The following is a 14,226-nucleotide window of genomic DNA, read 5'->3' as shown; positions in this document are numbered from 1 at the left end:
CCAAAGAAAAATAATATAGTAAAGTGTTGAAAATGCTAAATAGCAAGATTTTATTCATACCAGATATTTCAGGATTTTAATTCCTCAGTTTCTGACAGATCAGCTCAACAGAGCTAAGTAGTCCTCACAGGTGTGTTTCTTCAGCTAGGCTGTTTTCATGGTGTCTCTCTCTGTCTCACACACACACTTTTTTCTACTACATGTACCTTCAATGCACTGTGTCCAAACAATAGCAGAACATAGCACAGGTGTACCACAGGAGGAACCTGTCATACATCTACTCTCCTCAACCCAGCTTACCTTCAGGGCTTTCCCTCTACTTCATGTTCCTCCAAATGATATGTCCTCCCAGTTACTGAGACAATTGTCTCATTAGCCCAGGAGTTAGGACTAACTGTCAGTAATCCCCACTACCAACAGGTTGATTAGCTCCAATTCAGCCCGTAACCATCTTGGTGTTGCAGCAACTTCAGTGACCAGGATGCTACAGCTAGCACTCTGTCCAATTAGCCATACCTAAAACCATTCTAAGTGCCAGAGCTAGAAGATGATGATTGTTGCTTTCTGCAGTACTTCATGGGAGCTACTCCCCTACAATCATCCAGATTAAACACTTGATATCCCTATAGCTTTTCCAAAAAGCACATGAAGATTATTTTCTGTTTTCAACCAATATGATCTTTAATACATAGTATTTCAGCAAATGGCTTAAAAGTTATGGAATTTAACAACATATAGAGACTTTTTTAAAATTTGCATTCTGGTTTCTGAGCCTTTAGGATACACTCAGGTCACATTTTCAAGCTTTTCTCCACAATGGAAGGGCTAGGAAAATAGATGAAAGCCAAGATTCTCACGCTCACTTGACTCCAAGAGCTGGAACTTTAAATAAAACATCACATATCATGAAACTCTCAATAAAGTCACAAGAGTTGGCAACACTGAAGTGTCCTTAAGACATTTCACCTACTGATGCATTACTTTCTGTCTAAGAGGCTCTGGGATACTACGTTACAGGAGTCTGACTCCATTTACAGACTCACTGTTTGTATCACACGCCTGACAGAGCACAGAATGTTTGTTCCCAAGATTTTTTACAGAGAGATGCAATAGGCTTTATTTCAGTGTGTGTGTGTGTGTGTGCGCACGCACACGCACATGGGCTGTCAAGCAATTAAAAAAATTAATTGCGATTAAACATGCTATTAAACAATAATAGAATACCATTTATTTAAATATTTTTGGATGTTTTCTACATTTTCAAATATATTGATTTCAATTACAACAGAATACAAAGTGTACAGTGCTCACTTTATATTTATTTTTCATTACAAATATTTGCAATGTAAAAAACAAAAGAAATAGCATTTTTCAATTTACCTAATACAAGTATTGTAGTGCAATCTCTTTATCATGAAGGTTGAACTTACAAATGTAGAATTATGTACAAAAAAAAGTGCATTCAAAAATAAAACAATGTAAAAATTTAGAGCCTACAAGTCCACTCAGTCCTACTTCAGCCAATCGCTCAGACAAACAAGTTTGGTTACAATTTGCAGGAGATAATGTAGCCCGCTTCTTGTTCACAATGTCACCTGAAAGTGAAAACAGGTGTTCACATGGCACTGTTGTAGCCGGCGTCTCAAGATATTTACGTGCCAGATGTGCTAAAGATTCAGATGTCCCTTCATGCTTCAACCACCATTCCAGGGGACATGCGTCCATGCTGATGATGGGTTCTGCTCGATAATGATCCAAAGCAGAGCAAAGCGATGCTTGTTCATTTTTATTATCTGAGTCAGATGCCACCAGCAGACGGTTGATTTCTTTTTTTGGTGGTTCAGGTTCTGTAGTTTCTGCATCTGAGTGTTGCTCTTTTAAGACTTCTGAAAGCATGCTCCACACCTCGTCCCTCTCAGATTTTGGACGGCACTTCAGATTCTTAAACTGTGGGTCAAATGGCTGTAGCTATTTTTAGGAATCTCACGTTGTTACCTTCTTTGCATTTTGTCAAATCTGCTGTGAAAGTGTTCTTAAAACAAACGTGCTGGGACAACATCTGAGACTGCTATAACATGAAACATATGGCAGAATGTGGGTAAAACAGAACAGGAGACATACAATTCTCCCCCAAGGAGTTCAGTCACAAATTTAATTAACGCATTATTTTTTTAACGAGCATCATCAGCATGGAAGCATGTCCTCTGGAATGGTGGCCAAAGCATGAAGGGGGCATATGAATGTTTAGCATATCTGGCACATAAATATCTTGCAATGCTGGCTACAAAAGTGCCATGAGAACGTCTGTTCTCATTTTCATGTGACATTGTAAATAAGAAGCGGGCAGCATTATCTCCCGTAAATGTAAACAAACTTGTTTCTCTTAGCGATTGGCTGAACAAGAAGTGGGACCAAGTGAACTTGTAGGCTCTAAAGTTTTACATAACTGCACTCAAAACCAAAATAATGTAACAAAAAAATCTACATTTGTAAGTTATACTTTTATGATAAAGAGATTGCACTACAGTACTTGTATGAGGTGAATAGAAAAATACTATTTCTTCTGTTTACCATTTTTACAGTGCAAATATTTGTAATCAAAATCAATATAAAGTTAGCACTGTGCACTTTATATTCTGTGTTGTAATAGAAATCAATACATTTGAAAATGTAGAAAAACATCCAAAAATATTTTATAAATTTCAGTTGGTATTCTGTTGTTTAAGTGTGATTAATCGCAATTAATTTTTTAAATCACAATTAATTTTTGAGTTAATCACTTGAGTTACCATTTATATTATAAAAAATTAAAAGCTTGAATACACAAAAGGTTAGCATATTGGCAGATGCAACACAGACACACTGATGCCTCAAAGTGCTTTGATAGCCAGATGATTCCTTTCTAATCACTGAGATGGCTTAAGGTTTTATTAGCAAAATCAGTCCTGAGCTGCACCATCCATTAAGAATATTCATTTTCTATTTTGGTAAGTGTGAATCTGCTCTCTCACTAAAGGAGATTCACATTTCCAACACAGATGGGTAAAGGATAAATAGAACATCAGCTAGCTAGGAGAGCCAGAGAAAGTGTTCCTGTTTGTAATTAACAATGTATTAAAGAAATCTAAGTGTCTCTAGCCTAATGATGATTTCCCCTGTATTATCTTTATTGATTGCATACACATAGCTGTAAGGATGGTCTTGTAGTTTGATTTAGACACTGGACTGAGACTTGGAAGGATTGGCCTTCTGTTCTATGTTCTGCCACAGACTTGCAATGCGATCTTGGATAGCTCACTTAATCCCTCTGTGCCTTGGGTTCCATATCCATGAAGCGAAGTAGTAATATTAGCCTGCTTCAAAAGTGTGTTACAAGGGTAAATAAATTAATGTATGAGGTGATCAGATAATACAGTGGAAGGGGCCATAGCAATAGACACTCGTTTCTTTTTAAAAGTGTTAAATTACAAGAGAAGCTTAGAAGAATCTTATTCTTATCCCCAACCTTTGTTCAATTTAACAGTTGGTATAAAACAGCTTTAAAAGAAGAGTGATAAGTCTTAAATGACATATCGCTCCAATCAATGGTAAAAAGTGTTTTAACAACTTCATAAGCACTCTCTCTACTATATTTGTTGGAAGGAAGAAGTATGCTCCTGAAACAATATCATTTAAACAAAACACAAAAATAATAATATCATCTCTTTCTGCCCTTTTTCTTTTGTGTGTGTGTACAAGCTAAAAGCAATAAATTCCGAACAGAAAAATACAAACCATACAAGACAGCATTTTTGATTCCTTCTGGTCTATATCACCCACTCACCCTTAAGCATTAACCAGTCTCTCTTTCTGGTGCTGAGCCCAATGGGGGTCAGCTGTGCCCAGTGAGGGTCAGCTGTGTCTAATTAGCTCACAGCTGAGAGAACCGCCCGCAGTGGATCTTGATTCATTGCTGGCAACTAACCCACCAAAGTCCAGCCCTTAGGTCAACTTGGCAGTATCCTTCCTTTGCTCTTGTCCATGGCTTATTAACTCTGATTTTACAAGCAAGACTCATCTAACAGCATGTATATTCATACTGGCACAGATCATGAACTACACATAATTCTCTCATCTAGTCTTTAAGCCACAGGTAGGACTGTGATAATAAGCCTTCTGGACTAGCAGCCAAAAGTGTGGGTGTTCCTAAGAAGAATATTAGAAGTGAACTCTCCCTACTCTTTGCACTGGTTGGTTTAGATTTGTAAACTCTTATTGTTGGACCTTGCATTGATTGTTATACAATATGGAGGGATGTTCATCTGCAACCCCCAAAACTCCTTAGCTAGAGAGACCAGCGTTTAGCAAATCAGGCAATGGGGAAAGAGCATTCTGAACAGTGAGATGAAGAAAATGGAACTCCACCATGTGGCCCCACCTGCTCCCGGGCATGGTAGGAGGAAGTAGTTTCTGCACCTCCAAGAGTACAGGAGCTACGACTGGCCCTTGAGTTGAATGCTGGAAGCTTCCTTTCACCTTCTCCCTGTGCACCTGTACAAAGGCAAGACACAGGCTAGCCCTAAACCTGAATATTTACTCCAATTTGTTTTAACTACTGTGTTACTTTCTTACAATGGGACAGTTTCTAATATAAAGAGCTACAACCTACCATCCTGCAGTCTTTGCACCTTCACTCGTGACTTGCATCCCTTCATTGTGAGTCCAATTCTGTGAGGTGCTTAGTGGCCTCATTCCCATTAAAAAAATGAGCTTCAGGCTTAAAAAAATAAAAAGCCTGCCCTCACAGCATACAAGCTCAAGGCTGTTAGCATTCTGGGACCTTTCCTGGCACAACTTACATTGTTTAGGGAACTGTGCAATTATTGGCAAGGAAGAAAACAAGAGGTAGAGGACAAAGAACTTCAAACATGGGAACAGTGTTATTGTACTTTCAATCACTGGGCTTCTTAGCTTCCCATCATGTTGTTTGCATTCATATTTCTTGTACAGTTTTATCTTCAAAATGGTTGTATAATTAATTAATTAATTATGGTAGCACTTAGGGAATGTCTACACTGCAATTAGACATTCGCGGCTGGCCAATGGCAGTTGACTTATGAGGGCTCTCGGGCTGTTTAATTGTGGTGTAGACATTTGGGTTTGGGCTGCAGCCTGAGCTCTGGGCTCCTCCCACCTTGCAGGGTTTTAAAGCCCAGGCTCCAGCCCCAGCCCAAAAGTCTACACAGCAATTAAACAGTCCCTTTGCCTGAGCCCTGTGAGCCCAAGTCAGCTGGCACAGGCCAGGGCAGGCTTTTAATCACAGTGTAGACATACTTCTAGAGTCCCCAGTCAAGATTGGTGCCTCCTTGTGCTAGGCACTGCATATAGTAAGAGATGGTCCATGACCCCAACTGCCTACAATCTAAATAGACAAGACACAAAAGGTGGGAGAGAAACCAGTAAGGAAACTTGCCCACGGTCACATAGCAGGTTAGTTACAGAGGCGGGATTAGAATTTAGGCTCCTAGCCCAATTCCTAATCCACCAAACCACTCTTTCTCATAAAAAGTATAAATAACTGGAAAACTCAGGGTCCTCTGTGACTCATATTTTCTCTGTGAGATGGTACTCAATATTTTTAAAATATAATTTAGTCTAAATTAGTCTAAATTTATACTAAATTAATTTTTTGTAGAAGAATGACCCAAAAAAATAAAATGCAATATTTTTTCTTTAAGGCAACCACAGTCTTGGGTTCCTGCCGGTGGCTGTTTTATATATCAGTATTGTAAATGCACAAAAGCAATTATATTTTTGGTAACATATTTAGGTTTAAATAAAACAGTCAACAGTAAAATATGTCATGTCAGTTCTATCCTGTAATTTATAACTAATGGTAGAAAGAAGCAGGGATAGTTCATACTTATCCTCTCGGGTCTGATCATGCAGTCCTGAGCTTAGTGGCAGTTTTGCCTCCAGAAAGAACTGCAAAACTAGGTCTGCAATTGTCAAAGTTTACACATACCTGTTTTTCTTTTTTTAAATTGCCAGTTGTCTATTAATGAAATGTAACACTCAGATGATCATCTATCAAGAATGTGTATAAACAGAGTTTGCTTAGGGTTTAGCTCTTTATGTTCATGACATATTTAAAATCAGAGAGGATGAGATTAAATCAGAAAGGATGAGATTAAAACTGCCAGTTACTAATGATCATTCTGCTGCGGTTAATACTCATCCATCTTCCAAAACCATGTAGGTGGAGCAAAAAATGACAGCATTCAAAAATTGATAGTATTCACAAAGAATTTTACGCCTTTATTACAAAAACAAGGACACATGTTCCTACTTCAAAACATGGCATAGCAACTGGGCCATTGTGAAGACTGTTAACTCATTATTTCAGGGTCTTTGCTCTGTTCTGTTTGAAAAACAATGTGAAAGAAACTGCAGTGGAAGCTCCATACCTAAAGGTTTCTAGCTGCAAGTATCTAGCTGTAGTTTAATGTGCAGTTTTATATATCTAGTATTTTTATTTGGCAGGTGTCAAGCACTGTGGAGAGTGCACTTCCTTCTGTTTTAGAATGCTATGTTGATGTAACAAGACATTGGAAAAGACATATTTTGCAACAGTGTTTTTACTGCACAAAATAATAACCACTGTTGGTTTACAGTTAAGATTACTTAAGTGCCAATCTCATCAGTGCACTCCCTGAAGAGCAAGGGAAAGTTTCATTAGGGGAACCTTCTTTCACATACCTTCCCACCAAAACATCTCTTAGCCAATCACACTAACAAACTCCAGGCTTCCAGCACTTCTAGCTCCCTTCAGCTTCCCTCACAGACAGAAACACAGCATACACGTCAAATTCCCGAAATTCACACTCTAATTCAAAACCTGAGTGCCTGCCTCAACAACATTACTGTGACCGCAGGGATGTACGTGTGTGCTGGTTTGAAGTATGACATGCTATATGTGCCTGGAGAATGTATGAGGCTGGTGTTAAGGTTTTGTGTTAGAGTGAGTTTCAGGAATTTGGTATATGCTTACAATCTAAACAGGCAAAACCAGAGGAAGGATGGAGAGAGAGCATGTAATGAACAAGCAGAGTAATCAAGATGATGGCAGTCACATGGCACATTACTGCCAGGGCTGGTCTTTTTCATATTTGTTTATATAACTGTTTTATTTCTATTTTTAAAACTTTGGGGGCACTCGGGGTTGAGGAAAGGATTGTTGGTATAAGAGAGGAGTTGGTAAAAGGAGAGGAAAACTGAGGGGGGAGCCGTGTAAAAATGGGAGGAGGAAAGAATGAGCTGGAGAGCGCACAATGAGCTGGGGGGGGGTGGAGGAGAGAAGAGGAGGAAGTAGGGCAGCTGAAGGGCTGCAGAGCTCTGAGAGGGGGGAAATGAACAGACAAGGGTGATACAACATATGAGGGGGGAAACTAAGTGAATATGAAATCAGGAGGCCATGAGGCTCCTCCCCACGTGCAGTGAGGAGGTGAGGTGACTGTGCCTAATGCGCTGGGCAGGACCCTGTGGGGCTAGCTGGCTCATATTTACCACTGACCCCCTCATCTGTAGCTGCTACTCAGATACCTAGGCCTGGATCCACAAAGGAACTGAGTTAAATCCCATGTTTAGGCACTACTCTAATCCCCGCTCAGCAGCTGCCTCACAGATGCCGACTTTCTAAAGTGCCGGAGGGTGCTCGCCCCCTGGCTGTGTCCCAGGCCCTGCCCCCAATCCACCCCATCCCCAAGGCCCCACCCCGCCTCTTCCCGCCCCTCCCCCGAGCATGCTGTGTTGTCACTCCTCCCCCCCAGCCTCCTGCTTGCATGCCGTGAAACAGCTAATTATGGCAGGCAGGAGGGAGGGAGAGGTGCTGATCTGCGGGGCTCACGGGCGGGAGTGGGGCAAGCTGATGGGGAGGCTGCTGGTGGGTGCTCAGAATCCACCATTTTTTCCCTGTAGGTGCTCCAACCCCAGAGCACCCATAGAGCCAGCACCTATGAGCTGCTTAACCCTGTACACGCCTAGACTCACTCAGCACCTAAGTTTTTGCAGTAAAAATTTCCTAGATGCTTACATTTCTGCCTCTGGGCAGGCACACTGCCACCTCACTCTAGGCATCTGGACACCTGTCTTTCTAAAGGAAAGACAATGAGATTATCCAAAAGACTCACCCTTTCCCCAAAAACATTCCCAGTGAAGATGCAGCGCCTGATGCTGTCATTGTATGTGAACAGTGTTCATTGTGATGCTGCAATAAAAGGCACTGCATTTATACAAGAAAAATGCATTCTTTTGTCAATGTTACATTATGGCCTAATTTCTGTTCTCAGTTACACCACTGTAACGCCACTGAACAATATCTGTTTGGGGCAGCATTTTCTTACAACTTAATGTGAAGGCCTGGAACATGGATACTTTTGTGCCTGAAGGGGACTGATGGCTAAATTCATGAGTGCGTCAGCCCATATTCATCCACTAAAGCAATCAAGAAAGAAAAATGGATGAATCTTGGACTCAGTCACATAGTGGAGTAGTATGCATAGTATCTGGATACTAAAGAGTTAACAGTGTTGATTGCCAACCTCAAACGTTCAAAAATTCTGAGTCAGACACCCAAATCATGAGGTTTACTTCTAACAAGTATACTGTGGTTTTGGGCTGTCTTTTGATTTTTGAACTCTCCCTTACCCCCATGTGCAACAATGACAGTGTTACCAGCTCTCCCAAATGTACAGAGTAAGGTGACTTTTTTGGTGCCTCCTGCAGATGCTCTCACCCTGGAAGACCCAGCTGAGGTCCAGTTACACAGACTTGTATAAAATGCTGCCTGTTAATGGTGCTGCCAAGCTTCCAGCTTCTCCCCAAACCCAAATATTCTAATTGAGCAATTCTGCCACCCCAGACCCATATCTGCCCATCCCACAGGCTGGCCATTCAATTCATTTTGCCCCCTTCCTAGCTTCATATAGGCCCCTGGCCCTCCTCCCAACACACCTCTGCTCCTCCTGCAGCTCCAGGAGTTCTTCACCCACCTCCCAGGCTGGTGAGGGGCAGCTCCAGGGGTTCTTTGTCCCCTCACCCCCTTCCCAGGCTGGTGTTGCAGGCATGGAGAGGTGAGGGAGGAGCAGACTGGTGGGAAGGGGGAAGCAGAGCTGTCCTGAGCCACTTAGGCCTTTCTGCTTCTTCCTCCGCTCTTGTGACAATGTCAGTGGCTGCTCCCTCTCCTCACCCTGCCAACCCAGAAATGTCTCTCTCAGCTCCTGAAAGGATGGGGTAGGGGGCTCTGCCTGCCTCCTGCAGCAGCCCTGATTGGCTGCTCTTCCCCAGGAGGCAGGTCCTGGGGGAGCCAGACACTCAGAAAGAGTTTTCCCCAGGCAGGGCTGAAAACCATTTTAAGGTTGGAGGGTCTAGTGAGACTGGCTCCAGAAGGGCTAATATCCTGGTGCCCCAAGGCTGGAACTGCACTCAGGGTGGCCAACTCTCACAGTTTTTCCATGCGTGATGGGATTTTGGCTGGCCTGGAGCCCTTCTCCTGATGGCCTGGGAGCTTCAGTGCTCTAACAAATTTGAGCTCTGCCTGAGGAAAATCCCCCTCTGACTGGCTGTCTGCCCCCTGCCCTGCCTCCTGGGTTAGAGCAAGCAATCAAAGCTACTGCAGAAAGAGCTCCCTCCCTCCCAGCTCCCAAAGCTATTCTCAGTTTCTCACAGGAAGAGAGAGGGGAGGAAGGAGCAGGAAGAGGCCAGCAGCCTTCCTGTCCTGTGAGCAACAGCCCCAGTTCATCAGCTCCTCCCGCTTCTCTGCAATGCCCAGCCCAGAGGTGAGGCGGGGATGGGGGGAGGGCTGGGCAGATGTGAGGGAAAGGGGAAGCTAGGAATTAAGTGCTGGGCAGGGGTCAGGTTGATGTGGGAGTGAAAGCTGCTGCAGCAGGAGCAACAGTCACCTTTCCCAGTCACCTTTCCCAGTAAATCTGGGAGAGTGGGCAGACACATTGTCTCACACACACACCAGCAATGGGCAGGGAGAGTTCAAAAATCAAAAGACAGACCACAAAACACAATTTCTTTCTGACTTTCTTTAAAATCTCATGATTTGGGGACTATAACATGATTTTTGATGGCTTGAGGTTGGCAGTACTATGTACTGTTTTCTTGTAACCTGATCCCTGCCTCAGAAACAGGCTTCCTGCTTCCCATGCCCAGCCTGTGCCCGGACCAGGTTAGATAATAAACCAAACATAGGCAGAAAGATCCTCTGTGTATGTAGTCCAGCCATTGCTGAGCTATAACCCCTCCATTGGAGGCAAAGCCAGTCAAACTCCTGGGCTTGCCTGCCATTCCATTCTGTGATACATCTGGAGAACAAACCAGTATCTCCCAGCACTGTGTAGAATGAATAAAGCTTCCAGTTTAGTCTGTCAGCCACTGGAATGGACAAACCACAAAAGAAACTGGCTCCCCCTGGGGAAGGGGCGGGCAGAATCTTCTGCTACCTATTGGTGCATCTCTGCACTAGAAAATACCATCACTTTTTGTACTGGGTGGGCCTTCAGGTCACGGTTAATTAGCTAAGAAATTCTGTGCACTTTCTGCCTGGTAATTTACTGCCATTAAGTTATATTGCTGATTCCACGGTCTTCCACTGGTACACCAGTGTGAAAGGAGAATCTGTTAATGGCACTGAAAGTTACACTAATTTCTGGTCCCTCAAATAGTTACCACATAATGAAGAGGAAAAAGGGGAGGAGGAACAACTTATTTTAAGAGCTAAAAAGCTCCATCAAGGGGCTTGCTCTCTTCACAGCAGTGTTACTTAATGGCAGTATGTTACCAGGCAGTTTCTGCACAGACTGCTTTAACTAACTATGTACTTGAACGCCCAGTCAGTACAAGAAGTCATGTTATTTTCATTACATTTTCCCAACTGCAGTGATTAATAAAAAGGCCAATTGCTCAGCTCCCCGCAATTTCTTTTTCTAACTCTAGATTTTTTTCCCACTCGTGAAGGTGGTCCCGGCTCTGGCAAAGGAATCCAGTGTGAACAATTAGCACAGAAATACGGATTTACGCATCTGTCCACTGGTGACCTCCTCCGATGTGAATTAACATCATCATCAGAGAGGAGCACACTGATCAAAGACATCATGGAATGTGGCGAACTGGTGCCTGGAGTAAGCTGCAGTTTCATTTGAAAAATAAAGGGGGAACAGGGTTTCCCTTAAAAAGTGTGGAAATAGGAAAGCTGCACTGGTATGTATTCCCATCTGAGGGGAAGTAAGCCTAGAGCTTGGTAGAGAGGATCCCTAATTCCCAGATATATGGCATTTCTCTTTCTTTTATATACCGGGGACATAGTTATCCCTTCTCACACCATACCCATAAATTCCCTATGGTAGATTAATTATTAAACACAATGGGCCAGATTGCATGCTACACCTTGCAAGAGATGCAACACAGAAGTAGCAGCAAAGGGAACTTTATGCCACTTTTACAGCTTCCAAATTCTGGGCTAGTCCCAGATCTGGCATGGCCTTCAGTGTAAATTGGAACATCCCTAGCAACTATTTTAATTTACATTAACTGCAATGGCTCCCTAAGGAACTGGCTGGCAACCCAGAATAGCTGAGTGCCAACTGATGGGGAACGTGAAGAGTGTAGGGGCTGTTATTCCAGGCTGTGGCCAGGAAATCCCTCTGAACTGCAATAATTCCCAGATGCGGGGCGGAGGGGCGGGAGAGGTTCCCCCCACTTTACAGCATATGAGCAGCATAAAGGACCAGGCTGCAGGCCAGAATCAGGGACGATATGATGTGCAGCAAGTGCAGTTAGATCAAGAGATGTGTGTGTTAATATAAGGCATCAAGAAATGCCGCCCATAGGAAATTAAAAGGAGTACTGGGTCTAGCTTAGTGTTGTTATCTTCCCCAGTTTGTCTGATGGGACGAACTCTCTTGTCATTTACAGCAAGATACCATGACATTGCATTGACACAATGTGATGCTGTGTCAAAATACAATCAGATTGTGAAGTATCATTATAATGTCATGAAGTTTCATGGTCCCCACAGTTCAGGGCAACTGCGCCTGTATATCCCCTCAGTGATCGAGCAAGGGAATACTCAGACTTCCAGCCCTTCATTTGTTGCCTTTCTGGATGGGGACCCATGTCTCTTTCCCTTCTGACTGGGATATTTCCAGGCTGCACAGCTTCCTGCCTTCATTGTGTTATTTCCAGCACAGACAGGTTGCCCAACTTATAACTGTAGCAATTACACCTGCTTGCTTTCTCATCAGAGATGGTTAGGTGTAATTGCTACAGTTATAAGTTACCACACGGCACTTCCTATGCAAGCCTGCTTTAGTCTTAAGGTAAAAACACTACAGAGAAAACATATTAAAAACAATAAAAGAACACACACACACACACACACACACGCTAATAAGCTTACCAGAATTAACTCTAACCCTAACATGGAGTCTGACACGAGCAGTTCTTCAGCTCCTCACCTAAGGGGATCCTTTGTGGTTACCAGTTCTTCACAGCTTCAGCTCAGAACAAGCACCCAGTTTTATGGGACCTCAGTAGGTCCAGTCCTTTCAACTCTATGCTAATAACTGCGGCCCGCATGGACCGGGGTCCTGTCCATTTGAAGGATCAGGAGAAAGGCCATCAGCCAGTTTAAAACCACGCTGTTTATCCAAAAACCATTTCTTTGCTTTTTGGTTCCTGGAGAATCTGATTTGAACTAGTATATACAGACCTTGGGGGGAGGGGTGTCAAAGGCTGATAAGGGAGGAATTACATTAGCATCCCCCCTCCCAACTAAAGAAGGTGCATAGGGTGCCATAGTAACACACACACACAACTGTATTTTAATACAATGTACTCCAAATGTATTAATTCAGTACAGTTTAACTTACTTCAGTAAAGTTTATCTTAATTCCATAAGGTTTGTTCAGGCTATTACAGGATAGTGTCTGTCTGTCACAGCCCCCAAATTGATTTTGAGACTCAGATATGTCCCACAACAACAGCGCATCACAACAGGAAAGATCCTGTAAAATTCAGAACAGGATTTGTTCTGACCCTGGTTCTGGATTTGTGTAACATAGCTGTTCCTGAGGGAAAGCTATTTCTCCCCATGGCAAACTATCCTCTCCCTGGGCAGCTAGGGGAAAAAAAGCCAGCTTTCAAGGGACCTGCCCGAAGCAAAGCAGAGTTATGGTAGTTCCTGAAGACACAGGATTAAAGTCCATGTGTAAAAACTGAACCCTTTAAAGCAATATTTATTAGTAACCAAAGAATTCTTTTTCTTCAATACAGGATATTGTTTTGGCACTACTGAAGGAAGCCATGATTGCCAGTTTAGGAGACACAAAGGGATTTCTGATTGATGGGTATCCACGGGATGTGAAACAAGGAGAAGAATTTGAATGCACGGTGAACATCTAGTTATTTACCATCATTGCTGATATTAAAATTTCAACTTGCATCTGACTCACAAATCAGCTACTCGGGTCCCTAGTTTTGACAGATATGACTCTTTATAAGCCACTGTTCCAATTTGTTGGCTAAGAGAGTAGAGCGTTGCTATTGATCACTGGGGATCTGGAATGCCAGCAATACAGTGAATCCAACTTGCTCTCCCAATTGTATGGTGTCTGCAGTGCCAGAAGAAATAAAAATTGATTTTAGCCATTTAAGTTACATTAAATATAGACAAGAGCAATTCTGTTTAGTAAGACACTGCCATTCTGAGAGTCACTTTTCTCCCTATAGCTATACCTTCAGTTTGCTTGTGCTGTTACTGCATCTCTCATCGAAAGGCAATGTGGCGTAACAGAATTTCAAGCACTATGAGATGCATGTATCATCATTATTAAGCGCTTTCTTTAGGTTGAGTCAGAGCTCTCAATGCCTGCAACCATTGTGACTGAGCAAAGCACAGGCCAAATTATTGTGGTAGGCAGCATGCTGAAATATTCATAAAAGGGCATTTTGCAAGTTTTTGTGTGATAATTTACAAAGATTAAGGAAGCTATTGATTTTTTCACTATGCACAAAGACCTACAGAGAAGTCTCAGTTATTGATTTTTCAGCCTGCAGAAAATATTCCATTCTCTCTAAATAAGTGCCTGCACTGAATTTGCACAAGCTCACTACCACAATGAAAAAGGAGAACTGGAGTGGCTGATTAGTTTATATCCTGGAGGAAAATAATAATTATGTATT

General features: G+C 42.6%; 1 protein-coding gene across 1 annotated transcript in view; it reads left to right on the top strand.

Moving 5' to 3' along the window:
• AK5 (adenylate kinase 5) overlaps positions 1 to 14,226 on the top strand; it is a 146,335-nt gene that overhangs the window by 110,395 nt on the left and 21,714 nt on the right. The window contains exons 11-12 of the mRNA XM_037907662.2: positions 11,002 to 11,165; positions 13,318 to 13,434. Coding sequence (XP_037763590.1) covers positions 11,002 to 11,165; positions 13,318 to 13,434 — 281 coding nt within the window. The remainder of the gene's footprint in view (positions 1 to 11,001; positions 11,166 to 13,317; positions 13,435 to 14,226) is intronic.

The sequence above is a fragment of the Chelonia mydas genome, chromosome 8, assembly GCF_015237465.2.
Source record: "Chelonia mydas isolate rCheMyd1 chromosome 8, rCheMyd1.pri.v2, whole genome shotgun sequence".
In the NCBI taxonomy this organism is placed as follows: domain Eukaryota; kingdom Metazoa; phylum Chordata; order Testudines; family Cheloniidae; genus Chelonia; species Chelonia mydas.
The sequence above is the reverse complement of the archived record's forward strand: the minus strand, read 5'-3'. Positions and strand labels throughout refer to the sequence as shown.